This window comes from Varroa jacobsoni, unplaced genomic scaffold, assembly GCF_002532875.2.
Source record: "Varroa jacobsoni isolate VJ856 unplaced genomic scaffold, vjacob_1.0 scaffold_182, whole genome shotgun sequence".
NCBI lineage: Eukaryota > Metazoa > Arthropoda > Arachnida > Mesostigmata > Varroidae > Varroa > Varroa jacobsoni.
In genome coordinates this window covers 80,038-106,892 of record NW_019213084.1, presented here as the reverse complement: position 1 = coordinate 106,892, position 26,855 = coordinate 80,038, and the positions used below count along the sequence as shown (strand labels likewise).

The 26,855-nt window shown below is 46.6% G+C and overlaps 1 protein-coding gene across 6 annotated transcripts in view; it reads left to right on the top strand.

The window, feature by feature from the left end:
- Nucleotides 1-26,855, top strand: part of LOC111272021 (uncharacterized) — a 52,001-nt gene that overhangs the window by 12,582 nt on the left and 12,564 nt on the right. For all 6 annotated transcript variants that reach the window (XR_002687273.2, XM_022853186.2, XM_022853176.2 and 3 more), the window contains exon 2: nucleotides 26,440-26,566. Coding sequence is in view for 5 of the 6 variants with exons in the window: in XM_022853186.2 (XP_022708921.1) it covers nucleotides 26,440-26,566 (127 nt within the window). In the remaining variant the exon portion in view is untranslated. The remainder of the gene's footprint in view (nucleotides 1-26,439; nucleotides 26,567-26,855) is intronic.

The window sequence follows — 26,855 nt, the reverse complement described above, 5'->3', positions numbered from 1 at the left end:
ATATCCAGGTGCGTACATGCGAATCATTTCGGTTGAATTAATACGCTCCAAGGGCAAAAGTTATTTTCTGCGTCGTTCCTTCCATAAGCCATGCAAATACACATCTTTTTCAAGAAAGCTAACCTTCTCCCTCGACGTGTATTAATGAAGACGTTTAGCAAGCAAACATACTATTACTGTCCGATTAAAAAGATATTTTCTCTCAAATCGCACAAAGCGCTATATTTTCACATGCATTAAACCTCCTATAAATTTTGACCTCTCTATTTTATCTCAGCTAAGTTAAGTGACTTAATACTTCTTGTCTAATAGATTTAGAAGAAACAGTTAAATGGAGGTCTTAACCTATAACTCGTTACTCATATTACCACTGCACCATGAAATAGATAACTTTCCTTCGTTGAATTTAAATCTAGCCAACAAAATGATGTTCCTTGAAAAATACGCGTTGTAAATGAATGTATGATTTGTTTTACGACTCTACGTATGATTTCAGCTGTCGCGTCAATTGTAGCAACACCATGCAATGTTCTGGTAGCTTGCTTTAGTAGTAACTGGCGTCCTCCACATTGTTATCATCAGTTCCGGTTACACCGTTTTTACAGATTTCTTTTGCAAGTTCCCTCAAAGAAAATGCAGTGCTAAAACACTGATTTCGCCTGCCTTAAGCGAGGCTCGACTGCCCTAATGCAGCCAATACACTACTGATGGAAAAACTCTAGGTCATGGAGCTACGTATGAAAACAAATCCTTTTCCAGTTGCAGACAGACGTATTAGACGAAACCGCAAATAAGCCATGTGAGAATTTCTCTATACTCATTGAGTAGCTTCGGTGTCACTCTGTGGTTATACGTCAGCTCCTAGATTTTTTTTTGTTATCAAAATAATTATGTTCTTTGCACGTCGTATTCTTAGGATCATACGTAAGATAAGGAACACGTGCGGAGTAATGTTCTAAGGTTACGTTTCACGGAAGAGTTGAGTCATTACCTTATTACAACTCATCTACAATAGCAAAATATCGTGGCCTTTCACCCTTCGCATAATCACTTCTCCTATTAGCCTTAAATAACTTGATTAGTCATTTTAGAAGTCATTGCCGGCTATCCTAGCCTGTCACGGTCATTGCCTGCCGACCCAAACAACGGCATACTATCAAAGAACTGATACGGTCATCCAAAAAACGCGACACATCTTTAATGGCAACAGCAGTAGCAGCATCCAAAATGGGCCTGTGCAGCGTCGGGTCGACTTTCACGAATAATCAACAAATGACTAAATGTATTTAGCTTAGTAACTAGCAAGCAGCAGTTGCTAGCTATCAGTTCGTTTCTCCCATGAGGCTCAAAACCGCGACGTTCGGCGTGTTCGACTCCTCCCTACTAGGGCTTTCTATTATTATATTTTGTACAGATCGTGCCATCATCCAAAGCAGGAAAGTTACTTAACCTAGTAAGTGGCGGGAAATTTTGAATAAGTGGCTCTGAGATCAAAGGAAACACAGAGGTAGGAAACGATTTATAAACGACCAGCGCTGCATGACCAACACAAGGGGTGAAAATTGAGTATGTATGCGGTTGTATGGTCAGTCTGTCGGCGGTTAGCGGTTTGAAGCAGCTAGCACGAATAGCAGGTGACATCGATGAAACAGCCAGTAGAACCGGCGTCCGCTTCGCCGGTTGGTAATAGCACTGAAGGGGATACAGGCTCTGACCTTAGTAAAAGGTTGATTAAGAGGGAAACGAACAGCTATGGAAGTCAGAAAGCAACGATAACGATGAGGGGGTTGTGCTGGGTAGCAAAGTAACCTTGAAACCTTTTGGATTGTTTTATGATGTAGATTGGGTAATCAGTATTGAGAAATTTATGCTGAGATTCGCCGAGGACTTTTTTCCACTTACTGGGCGTGCACTGCCCGTATTAGTCCTTTTGTATAGATGATAGAACTCCGACCGTGGAGAGATACTGAAGTCATTTGTCGGTCGCCAGGTTTGCACATGACTAGTCATGAGCAAGCAGTTGAAAAACAAGTTGGTCGTACCGGGGAGATTTTGTGGCTGTGGCTTTTATTTATCGTAGCTGTTGACCCTATATAATACACACTGCACGACAAATGTAATAAAACAAGTGCAAGTACATACTATAAAATACATGCGATTACTGAACATCATCGGATACAAGCTCTGTACTGTTTTACTCTATTCGGCCTAATTGTTCGCTGAATTACTGTAACTGTGATACGAGAATCAATAACACGTTACGATTTCGCTATGGCTGCCCATCAACGACGGCAATAGAAATAACATCGACCCAAATAACAGGTCTTTAGTAGTTTTCTCGAAATACAGGAGCAGTTATTGATAAGCTCACAGCATAGCGGAGGTTTCAGACTGCCGGCGTTTCAGAATCCAATCTGTTCTTAGATATGTCGTAATTAAGTCAAAACGACTCAATAGACCACGTCTTCATTTTAATCGATTTGTTCATCAGTCGAAAGTTCACTAACGAACATTTAAGGTTCATGTAAATATTTTGTATAAATATGTTGACGGGCAACGTGCTTTTTATTGATCAAAGCTAGCACATTGTTGTTGTTTTTACCGTTATTGTTCATATATACGAACGTAACTAATCTCAATTATGAAGTACTGTTAATTTTCAAAGGTAGATGAATTGTCTACACGACCATTGAGACCGGTCTCATTTAATGGCCGGCTCCACTAACTTGATATTATGACGATGGCCAAAAGTAGCTTCTTATAAGGGAAGATTATTCATATATTTACTTTCAAATCGTGCGTGTTGCACGTCGTGAATGCGTGTTCACAGGTATTTTCCTAATCATTTGGAACATATGCTCGTCGAGTACGTATTTATTGAGATACGCCTACCATTGTGAAAGCATATAGACGTTCTTGGCAAAGTGCTGAATCATCTCGTTCAGTGGATAAACAGCACGCACACGTTTTTCGTATAGTACCTATTTGTGCAGCCATTACCAATTTATGACAGTTTACTAGTAGAGAATCCATACGATAATACGGGGTTGGTTCGATAAAGGGTTCCAATAGTGTGTCACTACGCGAGCATAGAATAATGGGCCTGTTAGATTTGATAGATTTCGATTTACATACCATACAATTCAATACAGAGGTGCAGTTAAATACGGTAAACACTGGACTTATACGCCTAAAGTAGAAACGCGTACGTAATCATAGTGCCGTGGTAATATTAAATAGTGGCATTTTTCTCCATGTATAGGTCCGTCTACAATGTTGGCAATAACAGCTTACGTTTAACGCTGGTACACCTACTACGATGACTATAATCTTCAGTTCACACAAGTTATGAATCAATATTCGATCATCACCTCAGAGCTTTTTTTCTGACGCATCGACATCCGTGCGCGCCTATACTTTCGTCTCAATCGTATTTAGTTGACGGGAGCTCCTTTAAGAGGCAGTGCAGTTACTGATTGTACGATACGACTCTCAACAACCAGCTAACCACACTGCCAATCTAGGGAACTCAGACCTCAAATGATACTAAACGTAGATACTGATAGAGGGAGTGATTTATTGACGAGCGTCGATCTTCAGTGTAATTCTTTCGTCGACATCATCGAACAATACGAGTGTTTCCGTCGTCGAATTATGGTTGTTAGTGAACGGGAGCCACATGGATTTGTTATCCGAAGCTGGAAGTCACACCTTAAAGTGTTCCCGTGGCGTATGTTCGCATAACATCCATACCTTTTTTCCTATAGAAGGAAACAGAATAGGTCCGATATAAAACAGACATATATTAGAATTAGGGCAGTTTACGGTTACATGACGTGGTTTATGACGTAGCTGGGTTTAGCAAAGTACTGTAATATTATCATATCAAGTATGTAATATTATCTATAGGTAGAGATGCACTGTAAAAAATACTTTCCAATAGGTTGTCTGTCATGCCCTTCCTTTCCTTTCCTTTGCCCTCTGTCCAGTTACCGACTCATATACTATACGATATATAGATATATAAAACTCAGTATTCAAATATGTTATACCATGGCCCCTGGCGATGCTCACTATCGGCGCAATATGTCAAGGTCACAAAACGGTTGTTTCTATCATATTGCTTATCTTATTGCTTATCTTAAAGGTAATATCAGGTAATTCCAAAGCAAATCTATGTCAAAAGTAACTTTTCTCCTAAGTAACTGCCTAACGACATTTTCTAGGGCATGGCCATAGCATTAACGTAATATAATCGTATAGATCTAACAATTATATGGTCGTAGCAGTAGACAAACCTGTTTTTCTTACCGGTTTACGAAGCCCGCCTGTCTGCGTGTCCATCTCTCGTCTGCAGATGGCCATTAGCCCTTGTTATCGTCATAATATCGTTTGTATAACAGTAGTAGTATAGTTTATGCTGGTATCAGCGACAGCTACACGCGTTAGCACCCACTGGTTCGGCCTATTCTCAGTCGATCACCCTGGCTGCTAGCAGCAAGCTCCAGCAATAAACCAGTAACCGGTATGGCCCGACTAGCTGAAAAGAAGCCGGTAGATATCTGGCAAATCGGGCAGGCGCTATTGCCGTTGTTGAACCTGTTGCTGGTACTGCCATTGAAGCGAACGGCTTCGGTAGAAATCTCTTTTTCGATGTCGTGCATTGACGCTGGTCGCCGTAATAATCAACGTCGGTGGAACTGCTATGCTCCCGTTACCACCCAGTGTCGTTGGCGTCTTCGAGGACCTAAGCAAATGGTCTGAGTGCGCGGTCCGCGACCCATAATCCAGCGTCGTTCGACAGTCTATGCCCGCCGTACTATTCCGACTCCTGCGTTTACTATTCACATAGCTTACCGCTGCTCTACTTGCTCTCGTCGCTTTTGTCTATTAGTTGGTAGCTGTCGACCGTTCTGTTGAACGGATCTCTGCTGGTAGCGCATGTTGGCAGTATATTGCCCGGCAAGTCTGCGCTTGACAAAAACCAACGACTACCGCCGGTCTTATTCAACTGGCTGATCAAGAGCGTCTGGCCGTCTACCTGTTTGCCTCTGTCTCCTGCCTGTCTTGCACCTGCACCGTTCGTCGAGTAGCTGCAGTAGTGATAGTAACAGTAGTAAGTTGTTCTAAGCAGTCGGAACCGCATACACAGATGCGAGCCCTCAAAGAGAAGCATCAGTTGGGGAGTTACGTTAGTTGTGTCGTCTATTACTGGCCATCCCATATATTCGCTGGTATGGGATACCAGCCACATCAATGCCGTTAGACACTTTTTTCGCTTTTAGTTCGTCTTACCTAAACCACTACCACAGGCTATCGGCTGTAACAGATGACGATAACAACAATAACAGCAGCAAGAGGCAAAAGCAACAAACGACAACAACAGCAACATCCGCCACCGTTGTTAGTAGTAGACAAGCCTTGCTAGCGTAACCTCAAATGCATGATGCAACGCTGCTGCCTTCGCTGCTATTTTTGTGCCGCTACTTGCCTCGACTTGGCTTCAGGCCCCGCTCCACCTGTTGACGTTGGTAGCCGATGGAACGGAACAGAACAGAGTAGCGGTATGGCTGACCGGCCTCATGCCAATACGACTGCGCAGCGGCGCGTCTGTTGCCAAGGGCTCAGTTTTGTACTTCGTTGGGGCGTATGCATTGCTCGCATAGGGCAAACGGTGACTGTGGAGGCGACCATGTTGTCGTCGTCGCCGGTCCTCTTGTTTTCTTGCTGCCTCTATTATATTTGTAACACTTGTTGTTATTATTATGGTTGTTGCGCCTATTGTTGTCTAATGTGTTTGCTTTTGCATAACTTCAGATAACCCTATGGTTAGAAAAAGGCCAGTCGTCTAGATGGTCATTAGTAAGTCGGATGACTGGCTAGCACAGCCGTATCGTCTAGCCACGCTGGTCAACAACACGTCGCGGATTGCTTCTACACTAACTGTAGTAGCGGATCGCTGTAGATCGAGGAGATTCGCAACGGTTCACTTGCTGGGTGGCCTATCTTATTCGAGATTGCTACTGCTACTGTCCAGACAGCGCAAGTGATGCTTACCTGCATAGGAACGGAGTCATTAAGACGTCGTTGAGGCACTCGCTGTTTCACAGCAGTATGGAAATACAGAGACGTGCACAAGGCAAACGCAGGCCAGCTGGAAACAATAGTTGGCGGTTACTCTTGACGTTTTAGACTATGCACAGGAACATCAGGATGAAGCTGCTTGTCACTTGGAAAGTTTGCTCAGACCTGAATAGTTAGATTGATTCGTATTAATGAAAGGTCTATCGAGAGTATAGAAGTTCTTGACACGTATATATATATATATATATATATATATATATATATATATATATATTGTTTCCATAGGCTTATGCATCCGGACAACCAAAAGCAGATCCGCAAACGTTATTATATCGATTACTGGGACTAAGATTAAGAAATCCGATTGTCCTGCACCCAGGCTAGGCTTAGAGAATACTGCCAGCGCCTAGAAGATACAGAATCCTACGGCTATTAATAGTACATGTCTCATATGCGTCGTACGCACGTAATAAAATTTCGAGAACACTGTGTTAAACAATCACGCACAATCGACTAACAGAAATAAAAACATTTAGCACAGGTTGTTACCGCGCGCATTGTTACCGTGTCCCGCATACCATTAGCACCTGTTCTATCTTCAAATCGTTTTGTACATGTATTGGCAGGCTGCCGTCAAACCTAAAGCGAGAACGATCGTCACACACAGATTTAGCACTAACACACGCACTGTTCGCAAGTTCGCCGCACATCACTGTACGGCTAATCTTTCTGCGATACCGACGAAGAACTATCCCCACCAGAAACCACAAGGGTAGCACGGTTATGAACCCGGCAAAACTAACCGCTATTGCGGATAATCTTTATGGGCCATCCACACATACACATGCACATGCTGACTTCTTTCCGAGTCGTGCATCCGATTGAGGCTTCTAAAGTTGTTGCAGCTTTGATCCGCGCGACTTCACCAATGTCCGCCAGCAACTTGGATCGCTGCGAAACCGCTTCGGTCTCTGGCAACCACTAAGGTCGACGCTGGCACGACTCCCCCATTCCAGTGCCTATCCGCTGACAACCTATCATATACCTCACACCGAGATTTGCTTCTCGGCGCTTCTAGACTTTCTCTCTCCCCCGGGGGTGTCGGGGGTGAGGAGGAGAGAAGGAATCAGATGACGTCATCGAGTCGGCTTCGTTCGTTCATTCGACCGTTTGTCAGTTTGTTAGTCCGAGGGTTGTGTTCCTCGTTCCGACCAGTAGCAGCAGAGAGCAAAGGCATAATGGCTACGGTCGATACTACTGTCGCCGTCAAAGCTGCTGCCGTCGTTGCCGGCTGTCCGCCCTATGGAGATCTCCTCCCCTTAGCGACGCAGAAGTATAGTTGACCTTGACTTAAGCCCACTCCCTCGGTGCTGCAAGTGGAGTTTCTGCGACAGCACAAACAGCCCCGTTCGGCTGACACCGGATGCCGGCTAGGCCAAAACAGGCCAATGCCACCGCGGATTTTTTGAGTGCCTATGACCGCGCGGAGATGATCGTGAAAACAAGGGGACGTTTTGCGTAAAAAGAATGTTGACCCTTCTCCCCCGCAAGCGGTATCTGGATCCACGACTGGTACAGTTATGTTGCAGTTATCCGTTTAATAAAATACTGCATATATGTATCTGTGGTTTTGTTGGTTTAGCAAAACACTGTGTTGTAATACTGACGGACTGAAAGGGGGTTTGTCCTGGAAAAGCAAACTATAGGCTGAGTCTGCACAGTAAAGTGTAGGGGCGTAAATTTAAAACTACTTACCGGATTTCATAGCATGTGAAGCGCTCGTTGTTTCTGTATCACCTCGGCTGCTGGCCAGCTGTCTTCAAGAGTCAATCAGAACTCGGTCCAACAGGACAATTGGTCGTCGATTTATTGCGTGTGAAGTATGATTTGTTGCGTTGATGTGCTAGAAAGAAAAGTCGAAGAAATGTCAAAAAGAGAATTGTCTATAGAGCGTCTGTCGTATTAAAGATCGTATTAAAGCTACATCGGTGCCTCAAAATGTATGTTTGATGGCGGTCACATTTTTTCGTCTCAGAACTAGCTCTCCTTATTATCTGGAGGCTAAATTACTAATATTGCTTATACTTCGCGCTATATCATCGTTTGAAAATTTCGCTGGTTTTAGGTGTTGTTGCTAATGGTTTGTTGTTATCACAAATACTCCGCCTGAGAACTGATGGACTGAGCTATGAACAATGTCTGTCGAATCTACAAAAGATGTAATTCACATATTGTTTTAGTAAGATCCTTTTTAATGAGCCCAAAGCCATCTGCCAATAAATATAATTGCCACTGAGCTGAAAATGCCGTCTCGATTCTAGTGCCAAACAGATTTTCCACGCAACTTTTATTTATCAGCTATTGTGACTACGCGCAATGGATGGTGACGACATATAAGCAGTAGAAGCGTATGCTGAAGATTACCTCGCTAACCAACTTCGTGACACTGTCGGCGTGCGCAAGTGACGTGACCGATTAGTTTGAATCGGTGCACGATATTCCCGATCGATGGAATCGTCTTGATTTTCCCAGGCGGTGCTGTTGATATATAGAGTAGCCTCGGAACAAGGTAGTCCTGATTAGTAGACGACTTCGATATCGAGAAGGCCACAACCATCGGAAAACTAGGGAAATTCAAACATTTCGGGGCATAGATGAGTATTTTGGCGTGGTGCAGAGTAGTAAAGCCACTTTTTTTATATGGCCTCGTTAAGGTAGTTGCATTCCATGTCGTCGTTGAAAGGTCGTCAACTTGATCCTCAACTATTAATCAGCTCAGCTCGATACTTGCGTAGGTAGCAAAATTAACATATGTCTGTTGATTAGTAATGAACTTTATATATATATATATATATATATTACGTATTAGTTATGAACTTAGATATATGTAGTCGTTGCTTTATTCCTGGTGAAGCTTCATTGCAACACGAGAATCTGCATGGAGAAAGCTATCTAGCTGCTTGAAGATAAGGCTGAAAAGAGAACATGTCGCGGAATGGGTTGGGCGTGCCAGATATTGATTAGCTAAATAGGTTATATTTAATCGAATTTGTCTACATAGTTTCTTTCTAGAGCCTTTAAGTGCAAACTCACTGTAGTACGGCGTACGGCGTACGGCGTATTATAACTCAACACCAATCGTCGGACATCACATACGCACTAATAACTGCTCGTGGTGAGGTAATAATATATGAGCCCGTCTGCAAGACGCCTCAGAAATACGCATCGAAATCCAATGTACTTTACAGCCTGTTAGCTGCTCGAACGAGTCATTACAATATTGATACTTTTTAAATGCTTCGAAACCAAGCTCTCTCGATTCACATCACCGCGGCTCAAAATGGCGCAACGCGACAGAGTCCTGCAGCTTAGCGAATAGGTACGGGTAGCCGCGTTCCGTTAACAACACGTACATGCCCATCATAATGCGTTGAAGCTACTCGATCACCCACTCACAAAGCTCTCAGCGTTTGACTCGTTCTAAGCCAACAGCTCGACTTATTTTTGACGATAGCCTATACATACATCTCTGGTTGAGGCGCATGTACGTGGCCAAACATCTGTCTATTTACACGGCTCGATGCAGTGGCAATGGGGCAGTCTTCGTGTAAACGTTCGTAGCGTTCTCTAGCGCGTGATTACCACCGGCCGATCAAAGCGTGGCAGTCTGTCTGTGATCAGTCAATGGCTTCGCTTAACGTACGTCTCTCCATCGCTGACGAGCGTCAGTTTTCTAAAAAACTAGCTAGCGGGCATGTTCCGTAGCACTTTTCCTAACTTGACAGTTTGCTATCGTACTCTGGTCTGGGTGACACGACCCTGGAGTTGGACCGGTACTCATATTCCGCGCGCTGCGTTATTGATGAACGCAGAAACATTAACTGGTTTACTTAACTTGCGGGTGCGAATATCTTCTCTTTAATTTCTGCCACACTATTTTTCTCTCTGATTTGTCCCGCACCAGCCTTGGCGTGCAGTTGTATTATGGACGTCTCATCCTACTGCTTTCATGATCCGTACCGATGAACTGTACGAAACGGACATATTTATGAGGCGTACAAAACTATCCATACAATTGGCTATTCACTGTAAATGTAATAATTAAGTTCGCGTAGTGACGATCTGTAAGGAGAAGAGTAGGAAATGAGTGAATTGACTGACTGTCTCCTGACTCGACGGTTAAGCCGTGGACAACAAGTAAAATGGACGCTATTGCGTCATTCATATGAATAGGCCTAAGCAGCTGTCAGTGTCGAGCTACGTCAAAAATGTTGGTAGCCCGGTATCTCATGCAGTGGAGATGGCTGGACTACGTTGCAGTACAATATGAGTACTGAAACAGTGTTGGCATTTTTCTGTTTTTAGACTGTCTAAGCCAGCTAGGTGTACATGCTCGGCGTGTCGTGTATACGTAGCGCCTCAACGCATTTCCATCAAGGAATACTGTTTTTGACGCAATCGTCAGTGACCGGAGGCGTTAGCAGCCAAATAGAAGTTACCGATCAAAAAACTTCGCAGCAGAGTTAATTTTGCTTTTGAGAATTTTCTAGATCTTTGTTTTGCCCTCCCATCATCATCATCATTGTCATCATCATCATCAAGACGGCAGCTCCGCCGATGGCTAGAGGGCAAACCTAACACAAGCTACCCGCCGCTACCGAGGGTTGGGCAGCATATGCAATCATTAACATATATGTGCTTAAACAGAAAACGCAACTCAACGACTGCTGGCCGAGATAAGAATACTCACATTGGCAACGGTGTTGTGGCTGAGTATTACAAAATTTTTGAAAAATTGTGCAGGCATCAGCCCCTAGCATTCTTCGCCATTGTGTGGTCACTACACCAGCAATATGCTCAGACCAAACCGGTTGGCCACGTGTATAAGAACTTCGGGAAGATAACGTATCCGGGGCAAACTGGCAAACAACAAGGGTCTTTTGGAAGTCAACACACGAGGCACAGTAAACAAGCAGTACACAGTGAGTAGTATCAGGCACCATATCATGAAGATATTTTTCCGCAGCTTACGACCAGAGAAAAATTCGGCGGAATTGATTTGCCCCACGCACAGCGAGTCACGAGCGCTGTTACACATCTCTGCTTTGATATCACCGTTGTGCAACGGATGTCGGTCAGTCGGTCGGTCGGTCGGTCGGTCGGTCGGTCAGTTCTGCTCCGTAGAACTCGTCGGCAACGGTAACGCTCGTGAGCGTGTTATTTCTGTAACTAGTATTTTAGTGTGTGAATCGCCGCTGCCCTCCTCCCATATGCTGGTTTTGACATTAACTCGAGCGTCACATCGTTGTTACGAGGAGAAACGCTCAAACGGCTATCAGCGCGAGACCCAGAACAATCTGCGTGTCGTCACAGAATAAGCTGATGACGATGGCGCACACTGGGTTCATGGCAATTCGACAATCGTACGACAGTGCAAAACTGAACGTCCCTGAACTTGCCTGTTGCTGCTGCTGCTGCTGCTGTTACTTGATGGGCTACTAACTAACCAATCAATCAACGTTGGGTTGTCAAAAAAATTATGCACGGCTCGTATTTACTTTGTTTCCGCCTTATGTACAATCTATATAATGATGAGTTGCATGTTGCTTCGCAACTTGCGAGGGCCTGCGCAAGAGGCCTAGTACAAAGCGCGGGGTAGCGTCATTCAGCTGCGTCTTGTCAAACCTTACACACTGAGAAGGTTCTTTTGATGAAGGTTTAACTCTCTTCTGTTCTTGGAAACTGCTCACTTCCTGTAACACATGTGTGCTACCAGCAGCGGGACTGTGCCTTGACACAGCTTTGAATTTCTCACTCTATATTGTTTTAGTCACATAAATGTCGCAGGTATTCGTTAGTAGTCTATATCCATAGAGTGGAACTCTGGTCCAATATTACGATATTGGTCATAGCAGGTCACGGGTAAGACTTTCCTATCCTATATAGCAAACTCGCGGGAGAGTTTTCCAGCGAGGTTGTATGCCAACGGGAAGATTTCATTCACGTCCACCTCTCGACTTCTCGCGCTACTAACCCACAATTATCTAGAGGGGCGCTGCAGCGAGGTATTCCCTACGAATTGGTTAATGGGGAACTTAATTTGTCCCGTCCGTACGTCCAGAACGTGGTACGGCGTCGACACCTGAGCTCACTCGTTCGCAGTACTTTCTTGGGCTGCGGACGCAAGCCGCCATCTGCAACTCGGCCAGTAACGGCTCAACTGGCACTATCAACGTTGTGTGCGGTATCGCTGACTTGATGCTACGTGGCCATGATGGCCACTGACTGATTGACTGTCGCTGATTCTGTTGTCACTATCGTCCCTGCTAGCATAGTAGCTCCTACTACTACTACTACTACTACTACTTCTGTTGCTGCTAATGCTGTATGATGTCAATGCTGTTTTGCCCCAGCCTCTGTCGTTGACGGTACCGCATCTGCTGCTGTTTTCGTCGCAACGGCCGCGACAATCTCGTTGCGCCTCTACCCCGTTGGCCGCCAAGGCCACTTGCGTCGGCTGGATGGTCGTCACCACCGCGATTCGATGCAATGCGTTTGCCTCCCGACGAACGCGTGCTAGTAATTGTAATGGCGTCGCGCAGCGGAGAGCCATTATCGTCGTCGCATACTACCGCTGTACGGAGATAGAGCCAACGTCAGCGTAAGGCAAGCTAGTCAGCAAAGCGACTAGCGTCGTACTAGCCCGCTTATCCCTTTACTTTTACCCTTGCCATTACTGTATACTGTTGCTTTTGCTGTTCTTTTTCTGCCACTGCCGTCACCGAGAGCTGATGCCATATTCCTGTTGTTTATATCAACTGGATCTTCCCGGCTTCTGAAAGTGGCGTTTAGCCCTACATCTATTTGTATTAGCCTGTCGTTCTTGTTGCGCGTTCCAGATCTTGTTGATGTAGACGTTCGCACCTGCGCAGAGACGGGCCGCAGTGGGGACGAGTCGATTTGCTGGACGATTTATTGTTAGGAATAGCTGGTTGTGCTCTAAGTTGCACTGCGTCTATTTCTCACTGTTTGTATATTGTATTAAACGCCTTCAGCAAGAGGTTGGATGGTAAAAATTCAAAGAACTTTTATTCGCCGGTAGGTTTTTTCGCTTTGCAGATGTTAACGAAGCCGTGCGGCATAATGCTGCAGCAGAATATTAGGTTATAGCTTAGAGAATGACTAATGCGGTAGGACTTTTTTGTTGGCAGTAATATCGTATCGTACGTCGTCCGTTCGTGGAGGTTTACGCTCTCAGTTTACACGCTTTTTACTCGTAGCAGGGAGCTTTAGTTCCGTACTGCTGCTTATGACAATACCCACACGAATTGCGTCTATATAGCAAAGCTTTCGATTTGTCATAATACTCTCCATAACAGGGTACGTGCGACTCTAGCTATTGGCAGAGAGATACTAAAGAAACAGATACACGCGATGTTGTTCTTTGTTAGCGGAAATCGTTACGTAGTAGGTAGCAGTCAGTTGCGCTCGTTTGCTGAATTCGACGCTGCTGTGACCAGACCTGCCGCACTCGTCACACAGTTGCCAGGGAGCTGTCAAGGTGGTGGCGGCGGCGGCGGCGGCGGCGGCGGCGGCTGTGGTGGTGGCGATACCCATAAGCGCCCGGTTGTTCTTACAGTTTGCCCCTTGCGTGCGTCGCTGTGTGTGCGTCTACTGTGAAAAGGTGAGGGCGAATGGGTCGGTGTTGCCTTCCATTCGACGTGATCGGAGGCTGCTATCGGGCTTAGGTGGGGCCGGCCAATGGATGCGCCTCACAGAATCGCTGAGTACGATAGCCAATCTGCGATTGGAAGCGAAACGAACGCTTGTAGCAAATTGGCGGACGTGTTCGCTTGCAATTGGGGTATATAGTCCGTGGATAAGTGCAATAAATGACGTAGTCATTTGCAGATCGCAAACTTTTTAGGGGCTGAAATGCGCATTGATTAATGGGGGCAAATTTGACAGGGAAGAAAAATTAGCACACATCAAAGCGCTGGGGGTATGGTGAAAATAGCGGACCGATTTTGGCAAGCCGTACATACGAATATATGCCTGCAGGCTGCGCACACACGTATTTGCAACTGACACACGTGGATGCATTTGGACGGAAGGCATCTGTATTTCAATTCGAGGGACTCTTTTGGCGGTCGTGGTCGAGTTCGTTCAAGTCGTACACGGCCAACTACTGTGGCTGCTGAGGCCAGCTGTTGCCTACCGGCTACAGTTCACCGGCTTATGTAGCGATGCCGGCAGCAACGCATTCACGTAGACAACTGCAACTGCGAAAGGGGATGAAAGATTCACTATAATTACACCATCGGTACGCCCGCACAATGCCAGCTGCGCGTGAAAAGCGGTGGAGGGGGGATACGAGCCGGAGTCCACGACGACCACACGGCTATGGTGTTTTGCAGACGACACGCCGCTCAGGGACAAAGTTCAGACGACAGGCTGACAAGTCGTCCTGTGTACTGCTGTTCTGATGCGGATTCTGATGTTTCCATTTCTTCCTATCATAGAAAAAAGCCAATGCGCGAGCAAGTCCTAACGGCAGATCGCATACGCCTGCTAGTGACGGGACCAGCCGCGGACCTCGGTACTTGCCAAAGGCCCTATAGCAACAAGAAGACTGGCATATTCTAGTAGCCACTGGTAACTCTGAGACTGTTCTAGAGGCCGAAAATGCGCGGAGGCAGGCAGCTCCAGTTTCTAGCGAGTTCACGACAGAAGGAAGAGTTAAAAAAATGGACGGCTGAGACAGCCCGGCTGTCTACACATGACAGATGATTATAAGCCTGTTTTGTCGAGCAGATTTATAGTAATAACAACATCAAGTATCGCTGCGGAACGGCGTCACGCTATCTGGGAGAAAATGAGTATCTACATCGGTAACAATTCCATGACACACACGCACTCAGATAGAAGATGTTAAAAAAATTATATATATATATATATATACATGTATAAAACGAGAAAGAGAGAAACTTGCAATCGAACTTGTGGACCGGTGACGGTCACTATGCAATTTCCAGACACGCGCTATTTCTAGAAAGCCTTCCTGGGTGCAATCGTAATACCGAGCTACATATGGATAAATGTACTCTGCCGCAGAATGTATGTCGACGTATTAGCACCACTGAGAATTACATATTGTTGACTAAATTTGTAGCGTTCAGTTTTAGGTTGTTTGTAAGCTGGGCTGGATCAATTAACGACGAAGCGGGTTTGCGGCTGAAGCTACTGCTGTCGTTACCAGTCTTGTTTAGACTGACACGAAAAAATCTACAGCCGCCAGTATGTTATATGTACACTTTATACAAGAGTCGGCATAGCGTATGCGGTCGTATGGCGGCCGGTTAGTATGCTTAAATCCTGCAAATGAACCAGTCTCGTTAGCCGATGGTTCTAAGAGGTCGTTACTTTTCGATAAATGAAGAACTCGACAAACCAGCCACACAGTAGTGACAACTTCGCCGCTGTAGGGAGCTGATTTGCCTCGATATGGCAAAGTCACATCTAGACAATACATTTCCAGGGAATTTTGCTAGGAATCTGTAGGCGTCTGCATTCGGCCAACATTCAGCAACAGCGGGATTAGTTAGTCGGGGGTCGCCCCGACAACTGTGAGGGACTTCAATACAGTGTGGTATGCTCGGAATAGGCGGCAAATTGTCGGTGTTCAATGTGATGTTTGACATTTGGTGCTTGCAACCTAGTAAGTCCTGTCATGTTGGTAAGGTCGGCGCCTTCGTAGTTCGCTTGCTATCACCAGCGTCGCCTTAGCAGACCGAATTTTTCTAACAATAACAACAGGAAAACAGCAAGAAGAACAGGTGTGGTGTCGTCAATAGCCGGTCGATTAGGACGAGAACTCTATACCAACTGGCACTTATCTCCGAATCAATGCGCGAACCACAATGATCAATACATCGAAAATGCCACTGCCGCGCCAAGACCTCGGTCCCCGCCGGCCGCGATCCAGCGTCGTGATCAACATCGCCTTTCGCTTTGCTTCGTTTTCGTAACGACAACGACCGTCGCAGATTGTTGCTGAAACTGCTGTTGGCGCTGCTATTCAGCTCTAATATGCACTGTCTAATTTAGCATAACTTCTAATGAGACACAAAAGCCGGTGTGATGACGTTTACGGGCGTCGCTGTGCGGTGTCGCTATGGGCTGTCGTCGATACTCAGCAGTTGTCGGGCAGTGGCTGCTGGTTCTCAACTATCCAGTAGTTCTCGTCTCGTTGGTCTCGTTTAGTCGTCTAACTCGTCTCCGTTCTCTCTCGGGGCAACGCTCGATTCAAGGTTGCGGTGTTGCGCCGGCGGCGGCATCGGCCGCAGCAGCAGCGGCGATCTCCGCGTTGGCTGCGGCGCGGTGGCGCTACTAGTTAGGCAACCCTCTACCATCGTCAGCTAAAGGCTCTCGCTAGAACTGCTCCTTCTGTGGCCAGACGGGGGCAAACAGCCAGAGCCAGCCAGAGTAGGGTAGTACGCACTAGCTGGTCGGGCGGCGGAGGCCGTTGCAGCAGCAGCAGCGGCAACGACAGCGGCCGCAATACAAGCAAATTGAGAAAGAAAGAGGAAGAGAGAAACGGGCAACATAGCCCTTTATCCGTCCTAGCGCGGCTACTCAAGGCAAAGGTTCATCGCTCGCCCGCCGGCTTGATACAGCAAAGCTGCAAGCAACCAGCGACCAAACAGCAATCCGACCAACGAGTCAGTGTCTTGCCAAGTGTCATGGCTACGGGGAATGACGCCTTAGCCACAGCAGCAGCCGCGTCGGCTGCTGCTTCTACGCACTGGCCGGCCGGCCGGCCGGCCGGCTGGCCTGCCTGTTTGCCCTCTCCCCTAGTTTGTGCATGGTGGACGGCAGCACCACCATCTCATTGTATGGTTGCGTGGCGTGGTAAGGCTGTGACAGCGGAAAATGTCTCGCGTATTTGCCCTCGTCAACGAATCGCTGGAAACCCACCGTTTCTAGCGCGTAGCGTCCGATAGCAGCTGTAGCTACGAAAATGTTGCGAACCTTGGCGCATTTTCGGGACTAAAGTAGCACGATGCCATTAGAACAGTCGAGTGCATTGGACTCACTTGAAGAAAACTTATAATCTAGACAATGCTGTTAATTTTAATTTAATTTGTTGTTACTAACCGCTAGTTGCGGCTGCTGAGATTATTGTTGTTCACTACTTTCCCTAGTTTGTCGCGATACGTATCATGAGACGCGGAAGTAGCAACACGTTTCGCACGGTAATGGGCGATTAGCGAGCGGAGAAATTATCTGTAAGAAAGCTTTGACGGGTGGGGTAACTATACGGTCATTGACGTACGCCACCGATGTTGTCATCACGGGTGTCACTGGTGTCGTACCGGCAGTGGTAATAGGCGTACCAAATTACCATCCATAGAGACGATCGAGCCAGGATAACAGGGTGTAGTTGACTGCTATCATCTATAGCTGTAAAGTTAATAGTCCTACGACGTAGTGGAGTAAACGGCATTATAGGCAGGCTGTCTGCTTTACGTTGTGGGCTTTCCTCCTTTCCAGCGCCGCCGTGCGTTCTGTCAGCAGCAGAAATGACGGTCACAACAGCGGCAGCAGCAGTGAGAATTTAAGGGTTAGTGCGGGAAGTCCCTGGCAACGTCGCTGACGGAAGTGACACCATTCACAGCTTCTTTTTCACCTTCTGTAAGAAACGGTGGTAAGCAAATGTCCAGCGAAGGTATTGGCCCAGCGGTGACACGTACACTTGCGACGCTTGGCAACGTCGGCTCCAGCGGCGTAAAACTGCATAGATGACGACAGCGGTCAAGACGACGATTGATCAAGTTGAATTAGTAGCTTATATAAACCGGCTTCCAGATTCATTCTAACTGAAGTGGCAATCCAGAATGTGTGCTGCTAGAGACAGCTTCCTCTCCTAGAGGCATCGGTTTCGTTACAGTCAATGCTGGCGACAGCGACGATTATCGACGTGATGATGCAACCTAAACTACTCCTGTACTTTGGCGCTCATTGGTTGCCGTACGTTCGTTTCCATGCGAACTCATAGCTTGCCCAGAGCACTATGGCAAGTCCAGGTCAGAACGGGCAGTCGATTTCTTCGGTATACCATCACCTGCGCAGCCAGCACTCGCAGCACCTGGGTGTGCGGTACAGAGCGAACCTCATCTCTTAACGCTGTGTTGTTCTGGCATGTTCTGTTAGCGTGCGCTGCTGATGGGCAGAAAATAAGGCATGCAGGAACCAGCCTGCCAACAGTCGGCTCGATACGGCTACAGCGGTTGTTCCCTCTCCGTCAGAAGCAGAAACGCCGGTTTCGTTGGCAGGAGCATCAGCAGCACCAATTCTGCTGCCTCATCGGGTCTCGGCGGATTCGATAGTAAAGGTCATTGTCAGGGCTTTCGCCGGCGAAGGCCCGTGGGGGCGGGCCAGCTTCGTGGGACTCTGGCCAGTTCTCTGTCTTCCCCTCTCTGTGTCTATCTTTTTTTAAGGGGACATCAAGGGGAAAGGGTAACTTGGTGGGAGTTGTGATAGGACGGAGGGAATACAACAAAGAAGGCCAAGTGGAGGAAAACTAGAGAGAAAAGGGGCTCAGCGATAACGGAAATTCAGGGATCGTTTGTGGGAATGAGGCCTGTCACTGGACAGATCTAATGGGTTGGGAACACGGGGTACGATGGGGTTGGTGGTGACAAGAGGGGGAAGGTAGCGAGCGTGGGACGGTACGGGGACAGCTCTGAGGAAGGGAAGCTTCTCTTTTTCTGGTAGCAGCAGTAGCAGTAGAGGCAGAAATAGCGGCGGCCGTGCCAGCGATAGGTTTAGTCTCTGTGAAGGGCAGAAACAAGCCAGAAAAGGCGGGACTCTTAGCTCCCCCTGACCAGCTGGGTCCCCTAATACCGCTTCCGCAGCTGCTTCCCCTAATCCCCAGCCCTGGCGGGGATTTCCCTTTCTCTCAAGTCGTCAGCCTCCGCTCTGGACCCATTCGCATTCTTTTGGTCGTGCGCGAGAGAATGCTAGAACAGCTTCGGCCTTTTGAGGTTCAGGCAGTTTTCAGTCAGTCGGCGGTAAAGGCTTCTGCCTCCTTTTCCACCACCCAGCCTACATTTTGCTTCTTTCAAAGTTGCTTTCGACACCGCCGCCACTGCCGCCGCATAACACCGTTCACGACGAGAAGCTTATGCCACTCCCTCAATCTGGCGGCACACATAAGTGCACAACACGCTATAGGTAGCCCGAACCAACCTTCTACGCTGCTGCTGGGAGTTTGGGATCGGATTTCCTCCGGGGACTGTCCGGTACAACCTGTACACTTTAGCTAACAAAAGGCTCTTGGTTGCTTGCGCTGTGGCCAGCAGTGTTCCTTTTTAGTCCCGTGAGCTTCTGTCCTGCGCAACGCGCTAGTCGAAGTCGCTGTCCAGGCAGGAGCAGACAGGATAGGGCAGAATAAAGAGGAGGATCTACATGCGATGCGGTTCCTCGCTCCCAGAATGCCGAAAGGTGATGAGGAGATAGTCGACAATAAAGCGTGCTCAGTTAGAAGAAGCACGGAAGAATGAGAGGACCTTAAAGGATTCTCCAGGGGGTTTCTAATGCTAAATCGTTGAGGCAAAACGACCATGATTGTGGGACAGCAATCCGCCCGTTCGGGACAGGAAGCAATGAGCAATAACCCGGCGCCGCCGGGAGGGCAGGAGGGAGAAGAAGTACTTAACGTGCTGTTAGAACAGACAAAATGGCGTCCGAACATGTGGACAGAGCTCTGTGCTAGCATAAATAAAAGTTCCAAAGAGTGGGGTTGCTGTCGTGTTGGCAGGGGTAGCAGTGTTTGGAGCAAAACAACAAGAATATGCAAGGATGTAGCACTTTGGCACAGAGTTGCTCAGAGGGAAGAGAAGGGCGAAAGGAGGACGCGCACATAAGATCCTACTCTAAGTTTTCATCACAACAGTGAGTTAGCGTTTCGGCGAATGCAAAATATCCCAAGCAAGATTTTTGGTTGCTCGAAAGAACAATTCGCAGCAGGAGCGCTATAGCGGCATCAGCAGCGAGGCCGGTCGACCGCGATGATCGCGTAGTAATAGTAACGAATAACTGTAGTAATGCCAACGGCCAACCTAAAACAAGTCATCGAAGCTTGTCTGCAATAGCTTTTTAGGCACAATTTAGGCATAATATTGACGCTGGCATCATCTATAAGACAAATACGGAAGTCAACCGAAGAAGTGATAGAGACCGACAATACAAAAGTATCTAAAATGTACCATGCAATTGTTGCAGAAGATTTACTTGCTTTCGTGAAAGAGCTTAAAGAGGTCTTGAAGATGAAACTACAAAATGGCGTCGAAAAGCCTACAATATAGGTTGCTTTTCCGAATATCTCTAAAACCAAATCGACTTATTATATGGCCTTACACATTAGGGCCGACTGGTCGATAGCAGCAGAAAAGGTTGAGCCTATTGAGGTACAAAAACTAGCATGGTTGACAATAGTAGATTGTTAGCACGCCATTCTGCATTCTCCTCGACCTTTTAATACCCCCTGAGCACGCGCATTGACTTGCTGCCAAGAATTGGTTTGGATGCGCAAAACCGTATTGGAACAACGGACGCTTCGTCTTAATCGAATATTATAGAGGACCAACTTTGTTTTAACCAACTGAAAATTTCAGGCGTCATCTATAAGCTTCGCTAAATCAAGCAATGTTTATGCCACTAATTACTGCTTTACGTAGTTCAGCACCATGCTTACCTTGGGAATTAAGGAATGAGAAGGTTCCAGCAGGGAAATGCCCCGGCTCAGTCTAGGCTAGGCATACAACCTAAGTTACTCATCAGTATCACGCACACAAGTCTTGTAGAGATGCTAATTAGCGATGCTTAGTGTCGACAAAAAAATATTAGTACTCTCGCCATCTGATAAGGAAAAATTGCCCCTATAAGTGTTGCTTCTGTCGCTGTGGTGTCGTCGTTGGTGTATTTGTTCCAGAAAGTTCGCTGCCCTCCTTGACGAATACAGAAGCTGGTCGTACCAAACGATTCGGCCGTGCGAATACATGTAAGAATAGTGCTTTTGTTGTACATATTTAAGTGAAATCGTTTATTATCGGTGTTACTGCCGCATTCAGCCTCCATCGCTGTGTGAAAATGACATGATACTACATATATACACGAAGGGCAAACGCACTTTGAAGAACACTGATTTTTTAAATACGCCGGTGCTGTTCTGTAGTCGCACACTGCCAAAATAGTTATCAGGCGTGTACGATTACGGCAATAACTAAGATGAGGGTTATGAATATGAGAACTTTTTTGAGACGGATATGATTAACCAGTGGTCGAACCTATTGTAAGGGTAAACCCAAACTCTTAAAAAATACCGTGTACCGTTCGGTAGACAGTTAAGCCGACTTTACGAGTATACCGTAAGGATTTTTGTTTGGAATTGTTGAATATCATTTGTCTCTTTATGATTATGACGTGTCGTAGGGCGTTTATCTGTTTCGGGCCGGATATTTCCAGTGGTATCTGTATGGTGACAATACGATATTTGTGTCTCTGAGAGTGTGAGGTTATGGCGACTCTGTCTGCGTGTTCACGCACTGACAAACGTTGCTGCTACCTGTGTCATGGGCGAATGACGGATAGAAGAGCTCATGGAGGAATGACTCCAACTGATTTGGGGAGCGAACGACGCTGCGACATCAACCAGTACAATGACCATCACTGCAGTCTATGGGTTAAACGTCGCTTGCACTTGAACTCTCACCTGATACCTGGTAACAGAGTAGCGACATGGACGGCAATGCCACTCGAAAACCGCCGACATTTTTAGTTTGGCGTAAACTCTGGAGCAATGACGCTGACATATACTGACCTCAAATAGGAGTTTGCAGATAGATTCCTCCGGAGTTGCTAAATCGGAAGGACGAGATTTCGAAGAATAGAAGACAGAACTCGATGTCGATCTCCAGATCACGACAAGCTTTCAACGACGCCCAACTGCGGAGCGAACGTTCGCCGCCACGTACGATATGTATGGTATGATGTACGATACTTGGGATTTTCTCGACAACTGGAAAAACTTGTCATAAAATATATTTAGTACACGTTCCATTTACACGATATTGTTCAGTTATTACTTTTTGTCGGATCCTTCGCGATCCGGTTACGGTCTCGAAACTGTGGTTTTAGAATCGGTTATGGCGGCGGTCTTATAACTGGAGATGCGAACTCTTCAAAGGCATAATAGCCTGAGTATGCTGCTGGGCACATAGTCCGTAGTCTGAAGGCGATAGCTCTAAAAAAATTTCGTCGGGTGCTCTAGTTAGAAGTGAATCTCTCGAACATGTTTAGACATGTTGTGCATGGATCTGCTAAGCTGCAACGCATTCCCACGCCCATTGGCTGGCAAAAACAAGTCCACCCACAGATCCTCACATAAATGAGCCCTATTTAGAAAAATGCATGGAGGAGCTAGAAGCTACAGATAAAACAGAGGAGAAAAAGAGGGAGAGAAAAACATGGGGACTCACTGGCCGAGTCAATATGGAGGATGACGATGTCCCTTGGCAACAGCGTAACGTGGTAGTTCATCACTGACAACCGTCGCCAGCGCCTCTACGGGTCAAACTAGTGGAAATGGTGGCTAGCTAAGCTACAGTAAGGCGTACACTGTATTCGATTTTACGCCATTTGTGGCGACGGCAGCGATTATAGTGATGCTTATGGTGTTAACGGTTATTGTGTTTCGTAAGGCCACTGAGCGGGTCCGCTGGCACGATTCTAATAGGATAGTGTTACGATGACTGCGCTTCGATGTAGCGGCTGCAAGAGGGCCCATAGCAACAGTGCGACAGCAGCCACAGGCGGCAGAGTGGGAAGTCGGTAGCCGATACATCGTGGTAGGTGTTGAGGCACAATGGTTACTGGTAGTAGTGCTGTTGGCGGTTTAGAGGACGAACCGCTCGAGTCACACGGACAAAAGGACAAACAGGGAAGGCAGTTTAGCGAATACGTGCACACGGACAAGGGATGTGTGACAGACGTGCACACGACGTGTGCAGCGTGCGTACGTTCGCTTAGTAGGCATAACACGGTCACAAACGGACGCTCACATGGCAAATTCAAAATAGTCGTCGAAGTGCAGGCCGATGCAGAATACCGACGTTGCAAAGTTCGCGCAATAAAAGTAGAATTAGGAAGCTTCTGGCTCCTCCAAGTAAATACGCAGCGAATGGTTCGTAGATAGCAGCATCTAATCAATACGGGGAGCGGTTGACATGTTACGTACATGGGCGGTGGAGCGTACTTTAAGCCAAGCGAACTACGCTCCACCACCCCCAAGTCGCCGTTATTTTTTATCGTCGTCTGCGTTACCGCCGCTACTGGTGAGTGAAGCATCCGTTCATTTAGGCAGATATCTTATTAGCGAGACAAATACCAACCGATGATGTCTGCCTGGTGTTTCCCTATCTGATCCAGAAAACAAAAAGCGTACACCGACAGGAGGAAAGGTACCACGGCATACCTTGGATAATCGGAGCAAGTTAGCCAGCCACAGAGTGTCCGTGGTCTTGATAGCCAACCAGCCCCCGGGTACTCTGATTCAGAGTCACCTTACCGTCACGTTCCGAAAAAAACTTTAATGATGCAGTTGTCAGCAGGCGACATCTATGATTGATTTCTTTACTTCTCGCGATCTTAAAAGGTTGCACTCGAACAAAAACGCAACAGTTATGAACGAGCTGCTGCCAGTCCTGCTGCTAAATGAAGCCTACGTCGTCTCATTGCCGAGTAGTGCGTTCGGACGTGGGTGGGATGTGGTAAACGGATGTGGGTGAGGGTAGAGGATGAGACTAGCAGCGTGGCGACCTTGACCATGAACGCTTCCATGGTCATCATCACCGATGCCCCCTCCCCCCTCTCCCTTTCTCCTACCCTCACCTCTACGTACTCTGATTGCCCCCACCCTAGATTTGCCCTATCCGTTGCGGGTGGGGCACCCTCGAAAGTATATGCCTACTGGAGTGATTGCGTATGATGCCTCCAAGGCGAATCCTACGCCAGCGCCCTCTGAAGGCTTCGACCGGGAATCGTTCATAGAAACCGGCTGAGACGCCGTCTTTGTGCGGAAATTTATCCTTCTCCCCATGCCCTCAAACAAAGCAGAGAATTTGGTTTCCATTGAAAGAGCAAGAAGAAACGAAGACACGAAGTGCTGGGGGTACGTAGATGTTCTAGCGACGACCAATGACGATCAGCCATCAACTACCCATGCGTCGGCAAAATAAAGAAAATAGGAACTTGAGGCTCTGGAAAGTCCTGTGACAAACCGGGGATAGAGGGGATAGAGCTGTTTGTGCTGCAGTAGGCTACCTGGCTGTATCTGCTGCTGATACCGGCCGTAGCTGTGCAGTTGAAATACTGACACGGGCATTGCAATACTGAAGAGACGGCGATATCAGCAAAGTCAGAAATAACTATGGCGGCGAGTCCAGTTGTGTGGGAACGTCACTCCTTTCATCAGCCATTCGATTTGCTGGTGTTGTTTTGCTTACAGACGGATGGTTACAGTCAGCAGCTAAAAGCAGTCGTTGCTAACCATCTAAAGGCAATAAGAGGAGCAGCAGCAGCAGCGGTGCGCTATTAAATGCCTGAGGCGAGTACAGGGTGGGCCTTGCGCCTGGAGACGGTACAATGCAGTCCGTTATAGTGGCACGCGGCCAGAAGGGCGGGCAAATACGCGGACCGCTGCCCAATTAAGCACCGAATGCATAGAGGTATACGTACATGTACCGTTGTGGCTAGTCTGGACAACAACGAAAGGGAACCAAAACGAAGGAAACTTCGCTGTGCTCTGAGGGGGTAAGCTGTACTGCCAGTTAAAGAACTGGTCGACACAGCTCTCGCACTCAAGAAGGTCGGGAAGATGGCCGAAGGTTAGGGAAAATTTCAGTCGCAGTTTAACAAGTGAGGATTCAACAAAGCTGTTGGGTTGCATAATGCTAAATGTGTGGTTAGTAAAGGATGTATAAAAACGAGGCATGGCTTCGAAGGAGCCATGACGAAAGTCGTTCTTGTATACGGTGATTCGTAACGTCCGCTGATGTGGATTCTAGTTGCGAGCTATATTAATTATTCGTGACGACGCATGACGCAGATTTTGCAGCCCAACCGCGTCCTGTTGAATGACAACGTCGCTCGTGTTAATACCGTAATTTTATCAGGGAATACTGCAGTAAACAAGGAAGCGAGAACGAGATCCTTCATTACACTGTGCATAGTTGTGTAATATACTAGCACTATTGCAATATAATCACCTGCGTAGTGTTTGTTCGCTTCGTGTTAAACGCAAATTAAAAATAAAAATGTGACACACGGTATTAAAACTGTGGCGGCACACCGGTTTTATAGGGGAATCATTGCGCCGTCCTATTATTTAATTCATATGGACAGACCATGAATTGCGTCGTTCAAATTTGAACCCAAGCTGTGAGTTGAAGGTGTGAGCTAAACTATTCATTCGTTAGTGGGTACCTTCCTTTCCATTTATTGCTCATGACCGTAAGTACTGACCGTTTCTTTTAGCTAGATGGCTTTATATTTACGTATTTCAGGTAACGAGTCGGTCGGGTCGGCGCTGATGTGCTATTACGATAAGGGTAGCCATGGTATCGCCAAGAAACTAAACATTCATTGCCAAGTAGTTAAGCCCTTTGAAGACAGCTGTCCACGAAAAAAAAGTCGGTTGTTTGGATGCCAGGCAAAAAATTATTCGGTCCTATTTCCATCTGAGAAACTCTACGGAAACGCTACGAAATCGAGCCCTTTTTCGACACTTTTTATCACAGCTGATAAAAAGTGAATCACATTGCGAATGAAGGCATTAAAAATAATGTGCGTGACTGGTCGTAGGGAAAGCGTTGCCACGTATTTGATGGTATCGGATAGGAACGGTGCCGTGAAGGTTCCTGCCGCCTGACCGAACGATCGAGTTGGATCGCTGCTGTCAACAACTAACAAAAGTATCACAAGCCATTGAACGGAACTAGCGAAAAGTAGCTAAAATTAAGACGTTTTATATTCTAGAAGAATATAAAACGTCTTAATTTTAGCTTGCAGGTGTCGACACCAAGGAACCGAATCCAGGTCACCTATTAAGTCTTTTACTAAATTAATGTCAACAAGAAAATAACAATTCTCATCGTTACCATCACCACGATATGATATGAATATTGAATAACCAGTCTTTGTTCTACATATTTCCTGCGCTAATGAGGTTCGCCAGAATGACAAAAGGTTTCTTACTAGTAGTAATAGCGGTCTTTTTTGTGTACATGTTTCTAGTGGTTCGAGCGTAGGCCTAGATCAACAGCTTGGCCCCCAGGACAGGCGCAGCGTGCAACAGAGCGCCTCAGAATTAAAACTGTGCCTTCGAGATACGCACCCATTTGCCTCTTGGTTACATCGTTCGGTAAGTTCGCAAAAGGTGACACTTTTCATACATCATTCAAGGTGATGTCACGGATGCATTTGGATGCCGAAGGCAAATAAATAGCTAGTAACCACAAATTATTTGTTTTTGTATGGCGACGACCCTTTCTAAATTCGATTTATTCCAAGTTGTGTATAACATTTTGGTGCATAGATTAAAGCTCAATATTAGTACAATATCTTATATATGGAAACAAAACAAATATTAGGAGAACCTTTCTATACAGTGTATAGCTAATCATGAGTTTGTTGATACATCAGTGATTACT